Genomic DNA, 10,919 nt, shown 5'->3' with positions numbered 1-10,919 from the left:
ATTCAAAAGAGACCCGGTGTTTGGGAAAGAAGACTGAAACCTCCTGCTCCAACCGAGGAGGACGAAGAACAAGGTGCGCTGCTTATGGACTGTGCCGTCTCTGATCCGGTCCAGACACATGATTACTATGCAGTCCCTGAACGTGACCCTAATGGCAAAACATGAGCACGTAAGATAAATTAAAGAGCTTCGAGCCAAGCTGGAGAACTGACCGCCCAACACGGCTTTGGTCTACAGCGATTTGCTGGTTCTGACGACGGTATACGTTTTTACACAAGGTAATAATTTATTATCCAGTATTAATAGTGTTTATTATTTACTATTAATTATTATTATCCCAAATTCCAGCTTACCTTTAAGAACATGTTTGTCACACGAACTGCCCACAAGGGCCTGGCAAATCGTCAGTATGGACTCATTCAGTCACAGATGTCATGTGGACTGTTCCCCGGACTCCATGTGTAGGGATTTGTACAATGCACAAACACGGTTATTGAACCTGACATTGGTGTCTGTCTTTATTCCTTTATCCAACATATCATACTGAAACAATGTTCATTGTTATTTAAATCTAGGCTAGCATATCTTAGCATAAGAAGACATATTGAATGTATTTTGTCTTTACATTCGTTTTCAGTTAACCCCCAAAAATGCTCCCAAGTCGTTGCTGCAAATAAGAATTGGTTCCACTTCCCAGGTTAAATAACGGAACATTTCAAACAAATTCGCTGCTGTGAATTACAGTACGAATTGCAGTAACAACAAAACAGGCTACAATAGCAGCTAGGTCATGTCTGGTGCTACTTAAGGCTTAGAGAAGATGGACAATAATAGTAATTTGGGTCCGTCTTTAGATTTGAAAGCTACACCCACCTGATGGCCTTCTGGCACTTGATTGAGCGGGCAGCAGAGACCAAGTTTGTAAGAGTCACAAGTACCAATCCATTTGAAACAAATGTTACTCAAAGAAAACCGGAAAGTGACAACTACATTAAACACTTAAGAGAATATTATTTGATTTTACTGCAATTGTTAAACATTATTAACTTTTTGTTATGGACCGAATATAAGGACTATATTGTACTAAAACGAGTTTCTTTACGTTCAGACACTGCCATCAATCGACGAGTAGTGTCTTGTTTATGACTCGTCTGTCGCTGGGTCTGGCCCATCGGTTCAGCATCTACCAATCGACAGTGAGACGGATTATCATCTCTTGGGCCAACTTCCTCTACTGTCTGCTTGGGTCAGCACGGGTATGGATCCACAAGGAAACCAATCAAAGCCCACCTACCACCTGAGTTCAAGGACTATCCAGACACCCAGGTAGTGATTGACTGCACTGAACTCCGCTGCCATACACCATCTTCACTACTACTGCAGAGTGAGATGTTTCTTCCTGCAAGACAGGCTGTACCTTTAAGGGCATGTTGGGAATGTCACCACATGGAGCTGTCAACTTTTGTGTCATCATTGTATGCTGGATCTGTGAATGACAAGGAGATCTTCAAGCAGTCTGGAATTATTTCCTTACTCACCCCTGACATGGCCATTATGGTGGATAAGGCCTTTCTCGTAGATTACATTGTTCTGTGCAAGGTCTACCAGCCAGCCTTTCTGTCAAGACGCACACAGATGCCAGCGCATGAGGTTAGGGAGGCCCAATCCATTGCCAGGCTGAGAGTGCATGTTGAAAGAATGAGCTGCAGAGTAAAGGAGCACAAGCTTTTTGACACAGTCATCCCCCTGACCATCTCAGGCAGCATCAACCAATTATTTCCAGTGATGTGCCTGTTGGTCAACTATCAAAATTGACCTTTGGTCAGAGCATGTGCCAAACCAGTGTAAATGTACATGTGTTTATTTGCTAGCAGCAAAATAATACGTTGTTTATCTACAACATGTAGCAATCATTTGTGTTGTAGTGAATATCAGTTTGTGTGGAGCTTGTATTGTCTTTTAATTAGGCAATGAGTTTAGGGGTGGGGGAAAGAAATCAAGTAAACACAGAATAGCCAGAATGCAAGATTTAATACAACGTTGGAGATGTGTAATTGATTAACTGAACTGTTGAACATTTGCTGAAATACATTTTTTTAAACAAATCTATTCTACTATAGTTTTCTTCACAAGAACATCAATACTTATTTTTTGTGAAACCACTAAACTTGGCACCCATGCATGGGATCCATTCAGGTGCGAGAGACACTTCTGCAAGTAGTGGTAAATATAAGTGGTCAACCTTCTCTCTTATAGTTTTTGAAACCTGTAGATCTTTATATATCCTTTCAACTAGGTTGTCATCCTGTGCACAGATGACAAAGTCTCACCAGCTACAACCTGTGAGAAGGATTTGACCTTGCACCTAGTAGTAAGCATGAGATCTCTTCAACTTCAGCTCTCCATTCTGTATCTTCAGGTAAGGGCACTCAACATAACTTGGTACATTTGGGCACTTGACCTCTAAGAGTCCAAAGTGTGGTCTCACACTGGGATCAAATATGATGCCATCTGGAGAGGATCCTAACCACGGAGCATCTGGGTGCACTATGAAGCCACACGGAAATAAGTTAACATTCTTCAGTGTGCAGTACTCCTGTACAGCCACTGGCTCCATGGCTAGCCCCCTCTTCATCTCCACGGTCTGCATACCAGATCCCTTGAACATTCGCTCAGCGAGGTGGTCAGCCGAGGTCTCTCCCCGGACATGGCAAACCTCTCGAAAACGAGAGGATGTTATTCTAATTTTCCTGAGCTGATGCCATTCCGGGCTGCAACCTCAACTCTCTGTGACATCTCGTAGGTTGTCTCTAATGCCTTGACGTGGAACTGCTCCCGATGGCTAAGGACGTAAGCACACTGGGAAGACTGAAGCCTGTAGCCATCTAATGGAAGTATTGGTGGAGAAGGGGCATCGGTAATCTTCACAATTCCATGGTCTTTGGCTGTGGAAGCTGATAGGACAGCACACTACCAGCTTGCACTGGCCCAAAGGCGGATTCAACCAGGGGCACGTCAGCTGACATTTCCATTGTTGTCACAAGAGGGGAAGTAAGTAGAGAAAAGTTGGCATACGTTTCTGAGACGCGGAGAAGGTCCATGTCAGGCATGTATCCATTGAGTGCTATGTAGAGAGAACTTCTGCAAAACATTTTAAAACCTTAACACCAGGTTGGCGAGATTACTATGACTAAGACTCATGTAACTTTTCCAGAAACAGCACAAGCCCGAAAGTTCAAATAAAATTAATTAAAATACAGATTTATAGATTATATATTTCCCCCCAGTCTTTGTCCCAAAATGTGTCATTACATCGTAAAGACGCCACTGTTTAAGCTCATCATCTGGATACAAAAACAATCACAAGAAAATGTTTTCTAAAATGTTTCCATTCTAGGAACCTCCAACTTATCTTATTCCATCAGCACACGAGTTTGTAGGTTTACGGAACTATCCCATCAACCGGAACTGTCTTCACACCCTAATTAACAAGGATTTACTGTTACATAGGCTGAATACTTTTCAGGTGCATTTTTTTATGGATATTGATAGACTCACAAGTGTTCTTGGCTTGTGCCAACACTATTCTGTGTCTGTGCAGCTGTGAACTGGTGGTGCAGCAGGAATGTTTAGTTGAGTCTGGTAAAGAAGGGCCACCAGATGATTGCACATAGCACTTCCTGCAACACAGGAGCAGTGGCTCTGGACCACTATCACTGGTACGGCGTGCTTTAACACCATCTGTGAAGACAAGTGTGATGAAAGACTGAAGTGAGAAACAAGAATGATGCGGCCCATGAATAATAATAAACATAGTAGTGTCTTGTCTTCTTAACTAGGGGCTCTTAACTATACAGGAATACATTGTCTCAGTAACACAATTACCAAACACTGCAGCAACAGATCTTTACCAAATAACCTGTTAAGTGGGCAATTCTAAATTGGGATTGGGACCCATCATTAATATCTATCTATTGACAAGATTAAACGTTGACACTGTCTCCAACACATTTTGACCATGATGACAGTGTCTCACAGGAGATGTTTAACAAGGTCCCTAGTAGCTATCTAAAACCTTTCCCTACTCTCATGCTGTGCGGCTTTTTACTCTTCCTCATGGACCTGTGACAGGCAGCCCTCACGGTGATCTCTCCTACCAATGTATCTTTGTTACATACTCTGTAAAATACATGAATAACAATTATTTTTAGCTAGCAAGCATAACTTAGCCAAGCTACCGAAAATACACACATTCTCAGGTAGATTCTGTCAACGTGACATAATTTTACGAAGCTAGCTACAGTTAGTTAAATTAGCTAGCTAATGAATGTAGCTTGCTAAGTTATATCTGTCACTGACTTGGTACTCACCTTCATAGTTATCTATGTAACGTTAGCTTCCTATAAAGGTATACATCTTGAACCCCTTTTCATTCTTGTTAGCTGGAGTCTCGGAGGCTGACTTAACAATTTGATGTACATCATTCATATTAATTTAAGGCAAGTCCTGAAGACACCTAGTAAAAAAACTGCGACATAGTGGTAGTAACGTTATATCGTCGGTAACAACTTCTTTTTTTGCCGGTAAGAAGTGTGTTTAGAACGTTCGATCATGGAATGTGCATAAGGGAACGTGTTTCATCCGACACATTGGTGCGGCTGGTTTCCGGGTTAAGGTGGCGTGTGTTAAGGAGCGCGGTTAGGTGGGTCATGTTTCGGGCATGATTCCACTTTCGCCTCGCGTTGGGGAGTTCCAGCGATGAGAAAATATCGAAAAAAAGGAGGGGGGGAGGTAAAATTAAAAATAATATATTCAAAAAAATCAGTGTCAGGTGCATTTTTGTGACATAGTTGAACCCAGACCAAAATAGTCCATAGGGAAGGTATTTGGTAGAATAAACTGACATGACATCAGAGCAGAGAGGAAGCAAGAGGGTTTGCTCCGGTCAAAATATGTCCCCGATAAGCAGACCTCCCACCTTTGGAACAACAACTCCCATTTTGGGGGAGGAGACTAGACCATCTCGTCATTATATACAGTTTCTCTGGATAAGCATAGTTCTGTGCTGAGTCATCAGTCAGGTGAGCAGGGTCAGCTGACAACACTATTTAGATCGAAGTTAGATCGAAGACTCCCGCGAGCTAAGGCCAAGCAGTGTTTTGAGAGCGTGTGTGAGGTAAGCCATGCTGTTCAAAATACACTGAATTTGTCACAATTTCATGGGAGTAATTGGCTACCTGTCGAGTCGTTTGCGTGCGGTCGTTAGAATAGCTGGGAAATTTGCATGTTTCAGGCAAAAATATGCGGCCGCAGCGAACATCAGATGTACATGATAAGTCTTAATTTTCACAGCTTTATGAAAAAATGTAAAGCCTGTAGATCTTCGGAGACCGTGGGGAGGTAGGCTTGCTGCACACTAATGACAGAATTGCAACGCAGATCGATGAGGCCAACTAACGAAGACTGTTGATATCTGATGCGAACATGTGACATGTGGACACAGGTTCTGTAACTTCAAGTTACAGGAACTTGAGGACAATAGTCATCGTGTCTGTCTATTTCAAGGTGCATCCTAAATTCCAGAAACGTCCCCCACAAACGCAGTTAACTAGTTCGAGATTATTATTTTGTGCAATGATTTGGACATTTCAAATTTAGTTATTTGTTTTTGACCGGCGTTATATTACAAACATAATTTCTACATTGAACTGTTACACATAAAATGAAGACTGAGTACGTAATTTAATCGGATCTCTATGGTGTAGCTACATCTGGCGTCCTAACTCCGCCTTTTCTCTGACGTTGGAGCTCATATTCCAATCAGTTCAGTTGAGCTAAATTGTTTTCTCCCTAACCTTTGCGAACAGACGTCTGAAAAGGGCATTGGGCCTCCCTGGACACTTCAATAACCACCCAATAAACAGGTAAGATACTTTTTTGTTGTTGTTGTTAATATTTGACCACAACCTTTGTCCTTAGAAGACGTTTGAAGAAAAGCCAGCTGTAAAAACTCAGCGTGCAAGATGTTTGTCCCCAGCTGAAAAGTCTATCAGTACAAACCGACTTAACTCTGAATTCCATAGCAGATAGTACATTTTGAGACTTAGCTGTAAACAAGTTTTGTCAATAGAAATAATAAGCGACAGCTTGTTTATTTAGGTAGCTATATTGTCTAGCTTGTTCGTTTAACCCTTTCCCCTCTGCTTAGCATGAGCCTGAATATGGGGTCAGCTGATGGTGTCCTCAAGTGGGGGTCTTTTGGATGGAACACTGATGGAAACTTCAGCTCTGTATGCCCCAATGGATCGGTATGGGTTTGGGAAGGGCTGGGGGAATGTGCCCAGGACGCCAGGGACATGGCCAGTGTCATCCTGGGTCTGCTGTCTATAGTGTGCTTCATGGTTTCTTCTCTGCCGTAAGTCTTGATTGGGAATACATTATTTCAGCCCATTTCCAATGTATGACAACACCTTTACTCTTCTTATTTTGTTGTGTTCATGAACACAGGCAATACTACAGCTCTTGTAAGAGTGGGAATATGGACAGTGCCTTGTCCATTTGGTTTCTGTTGCTGTGGCTGGGGGGTGACTCCTGCAATCTTGTAGGCTCATTCTTAGCTGACCAACTGCCTCTACAGGTAAGTGACAGCTATTTGGGTCAGTCAATATTACTGAAATGGTTTCAATAACAATATAAATGTTTGTCAAGCATGAAAATAGAGGGATCAACTGTAATTGTCGACTCCAAGACACCAATGAAAATAATGTTTTAATGTTCCGAAAAAGTGTAATAATAGGCATTTAAACTAGTATATCCCTTTGTCCACCGCACTGACATGTCTCTCTCCCCCTTCTCATACAGACATACACAGCAGTGTATTATGTCCTGGCTGACTTATTGATGCTGGGATTGTACTTTTACTACGTATCTAAGCACAGGATGAATAACAGTGAGTTTTTGTCTGTTAATGTATTTGATCTCTATGAAATTAGCTGCTGTGAGTTTTGTCTTGTCAATAATAAATCAAGGCCATTGGTTAGTGTACATTCCACGCTTTGACTATTAACTGAGGCCTCTGTTACACTGGAACCACAGTTTGTAATATACAGTATACCCTGATGAAGACAGCTTGGCTGTCGAAATGTTGCATATTACATGTTTTTTTTCTGAGCTCTTATTTTCACGTTTTCCACTCCGCTAGCCAGCACGTCTTCTATATAGGTGTGCGTTTCTTTTTCTTCTCAATTGTAATATACAGTATAACACAAATGCATGACAGAACAAGGTATGGCTTGTCTACATTGTTCTGTTCTGCCCATAACGCAAATGTTCATTCCAGGACGCTGCAACGTATTTTTATACATACAGTAGTTATTTAACAGTTCAGTGAACCTGACGGGTGTCAGGTTAGACCGCTGTAGCCTATACACAGAGGGTCCCCAGGATTAGTGTTGAGAAACAGACCTTCATTACACAGGAGGAAGTATCATACAAAACTAGTGTAATGTCAGCAATACTTTGCATCACCACCATATTTTGTTATTTAGTTTCCTAATTGTTGTCGCAACCGTTGACACCGTGACCTTTTGTTGATGACTTTGCTGAGGCGGTGTCTACCAATATTAACAACTGATAGCTTTATTTTTCCTTTACCCAGACAGGTCGGTTCTAAATGTAGTTGGTGTAGTCTATATACTGGGCTTCTTTGCCAGCCTCATTGCCTTACCTGGGTCAGGGTCCCAACAGGATGTGGTCCTCTCTGGGTTTAAGGGGCGGGCCTTGCTGTCAACCACTGTGGACAGTGTTAAGGTAAAATATGAGCTTTGTGTAGTCAATAGATGTTAATGTAATTGATTTGATTTTATTCCAGCCCCTGGCCAACCTTTTATCTGTCTGTAACATGCAGATGCTTTGTCTTTGTGTCCAGGCTTTCAGCACCAAGGAGATTATTGGGTTTACCATTGGCTCCATATCCTCAGTGCTCTACCTCTGTTCCAGACTGCCACAGATGCACACTAATGTGAGTCTTAAAAGTGGGAGGGGTTGGTAAGGAAGTGAACGAGTACTGGATGGACAGATACTTTTTTACAGTGGAGGCAAACCTACCTGTAAAAGTTTTGCATGGATCTTTTTCTTTCTCATTATATTTAGAATGTTTCTGTCTCGTAGTACACAAGGAAGTCGACGGAGGGTGTGTCCTACTTCCTGTTTGCCCTGGTCATCCTGGGTAACACTACGTACGGCCTGAGTGTGCTGCTAAAGAACCCTGAGCAAGGCCAGGGAGAGGGAAGCTACGTCATCCACCACCTGCCCTGGCTCATAGGAAGCCTGGGCACCCTCTCTCTAGACATCCTGGTATCCTTCTCATTAAAATGTCTACTTGGCCTCTGGCCTTTCCACCAAAATTTGTAATATCCAACGATATTTTGTGTGCTTTGACATAACACTTAACTTTAGCTTTTGACTTTGTTTTGTATTACAATTACCCTAATTAACTTATCCAAATGCAACAGGTTCAGGTTGATTTGTCTAGTTATCTAAGTACATTATCCTATATGCCAGCATGCAGTTGTTGGAATGCGTTTCCTTTCTAGTATCTAAAAGTTTGACCGTGTTCATTTTCTTTTTCTGAATTCCCTTGACTCGCTGCTTCAGATCTCCGTACAGTTCCTGATATACCGCAATAATGCACCTCTGGAGTTGGAATCGCAGCATGATGAGAGAGCTCCTCTGCTGGACAAATGAAACTGCTCCCTTTGTGCTGGATCTAGCAGTTCAGACAAATATCCCCACCCAATAGACTCACTCACATTCCTAAACACTAAATCCATAACTTTTTGACAAACACAGGAAATCCCTTTTCACTGTATTGTTATATTTATTTTTATTTATGTGATTTGTGTTATGAGAAAGATGCCATTGGGATTCAGCTATAGTTTACTTTAACTGTTCTTAATTGCTCTTTTAATCTTTTAGAGAAGGACCTTCCAACCATTTGTCTAAATACTTCTAGTATTTAAAAACCTCTCCTGACAATCATGACACTACTACTGGTCACTACATGGAACCCTCTCGTCGGATTAGAATAGTCTTGTTATTGTATTTCAGAAGTGATTGACAAAACATTTTTTTTTGCAGATCACTTCATGTCTTGAGTATACAGAGACATTAATCTTAGTGTCTTGACATGTTCATGTGGATTTATTGTAACTTCATTAAAGTGTAAATATCTGAAGTACTGTACTTCATTTATTTGATCGTTTACATCAGTTGCCTTTAAGCATTTTGAGTTGTAGATTTATGTATTTGTTGTTGACTACTTTTTTGGGGTTATGGTATCCAGTCTGGAGAATTGACCTCATGTTTGTTCAGTGTAAGCACAGAGTAACGATGCTCACTGAAGGTTACTGTTGATGGAAGGGTCCTGTTTCTTTCTTATTCTGTTCCCTAACAAATGGTGTTGCATCAGTACTGAAATGCACAGGAAGGATTTAAAATTATCACGTTGATAATGTCTCATTCCCCACTTACTACTACACTTAGGCGGGAAAAAGACAATGTTCTAAAGAAATTAGTTGTGGGATTGTCTTTCATTTTGATAAATGTTTTATGTTTCACTAACACGCTCAATAGGACACATAAATCATGCTTTTAAACAACTGAATTTGTATGGAACCCTGCTGTCATTTGGCCAGTGTACCTGATCTTTAGTGTGTTAAATATGCTGGGAACATGATGTAATTTTCCACCTTACTTCCATATCCAGCCCATACTGTTTTTGACTGGACTTCAAGATTGTATAATAAATTAAAAGTAATTTCACATATAATTGTAATGGGAATATTAATGTTCTATTCATGTACTGTTCTATAAACCAGTTTCTGTGTTCATTCAAGTGGCTAACTACAAATCACCTATCAGTAGCTGCAATTTGGCAGTATGCCCAGATTATGTTTTGAGAGAGAATTCACGTGTTTTGAGAACACCAAAGATATCTCAGTTAAGGTCTCAGCTTGGTGAGAAAGAAGCCTTGTGTGGTGTTGGTTTATCACGTTATGAAACTGTATTGGTCGGTCACATGAATAAAACAAAATGGTAATGATTAATTATGCTAAATCATGCAATACAACTTCTGTATATATAAGACAACTGCTGGGTCTGCCCAGGGAGAGGTCCTGATTGACATGTACTATGGTGCATTGAGTTGGTTGGAACCTCCAGCCAGCTGATTAAAAAATGATTCAAGATTGACCTCAAGTGTCCCTGTGTAAGAATTTTTCCACAACACAGTGCATTTGGGAGGTATTCAAACCCCTCAGGCCCACCCATGTGAAATCCATAGATTAGGGTTTAATGAATTTATTTCAATTTACTTGTTTCCTTATATGAACAGTAACTCAGAATCGGCAATTGTTGGGTTAAATTTTCAGTATAGTTCCCATTCGTCCTTTTTGTAATGTTAAATCAACACATTTTACAAATGAACTCATTAATTTATGTTTTTAGGCTATTACTAGCACAACTAAACATAATTATATACTAGGCATTAAGAATATTTTTGTTTCAGAACACTAGATCACTTTTGTTCCTGGTTCTGTTTCCGTTCCTCAAATGTTAGTCTTTTTCAGTTCCCTGAACCAGTTCCAACTCCTGATTTCAATAGTACCATGCAGAGTCATGTATAGAGTCATACATATATAGTGCCTTCAGAAAGTTTTCGCACCCCTTGACTTTATCCACATTTTGTTGAGTTACAGCCTGAATTAAACATTTATTAAATAGAGATTTTTGGTCACTGGCCTACACATGATACCCCATAATGTCAAGGTATTATGCTGTTTTTTAAAACAAATTTATTAAAAATGTAAAGCTGAAATGTCTTGAGTCAATAAGTATTCAGGCCCTTGGTTGTGGAAAGC

The 10,919-nt window shown here is 40.7% G+C and overlaps 1 protein-coding gene and 1 long non-coding RNA gene across 3 annotated transcripts; one reads left to right on the top strand and one right to left on the bottom strand.

Annotated features, from left to right (window-relative positions):
• Window positions 1-2,014: 2,014 nt before the first annotated feature.
• Window positions 2,015-4,938, bottom strand: LOC110532349. The gene is made up of 2 exons (XR_002474822.2): window positions 4,371-4,938; window positions 2,015-3,741 (listed from the first exon to the last, which is right to left on the bottom strand). It is a non-coding gene; the product is annotated as an uncharacterized LOC110532349 (long non-coding RNA).
• A 100-nt stretch (window positions 4,939-5,038) lies between these two features.
• On the top strand, window positions 5,039-9,826 carry slc66a1 (solute carrier family 66 member 1). Of its 2 annotated transcripts, none has more exons than XM_021616172.2 (9): window positions 5,039-5,176; window positions 5,868-5,924; window positions 6,209-6,415; window positions 6,508-6,637; window positions 6,862-6,949; window positions 7,658-7,809; window positions 7,928-8,020; window positions 8,170-8,355; window positions 8,656-9,826. In XM_021616172.2, the coding sequence occupies exons 3-9, from the start codon at window positions 6,210-6,212 to the stop codon at window positions 8,743-8,745; spliced, it is 945 nt and encodes a 314-aa protein (XP_021471847.1). In that variant the 5' UTR covers window positions 5,039-5,176; window positions 5,868-5,924; window position 6,209; the 3' UTR covers window positions 8,746-9,826. The 2 variants fall into 2 exon arrangements, with proteins under 2 accessions (XP_021471847.1, XP_036844189.1); XM_036988294.1 differs by lacking the exon at window positions 5,039-5,176 and adding an exon at window positions 5,239-5,400.
• The last annotated feature ends 1,093 nt before the right edge of the window (window positions 9,827-10,919 follow it).

The sequence above is a fragment of the Oncorhynchus mykiss genome, chromosome 9 (assembly GCF_013265735.2).
Source record: "Oncorhynchus mykiss isolate Arlee chromosome 9, USDA_OmykA_1.1, whole genome shotgun sequence".
Taxonomy (NCBI): Eukaryota; Metazoa; Chordata; class Actinopteri; order Salmoniformes; family Salmonidae; genus Oncorhynchus; species Oncorhynchus mykiss.
This window is presented reverse-complemented; position numbering and strand designations above follow the sequence as displayed.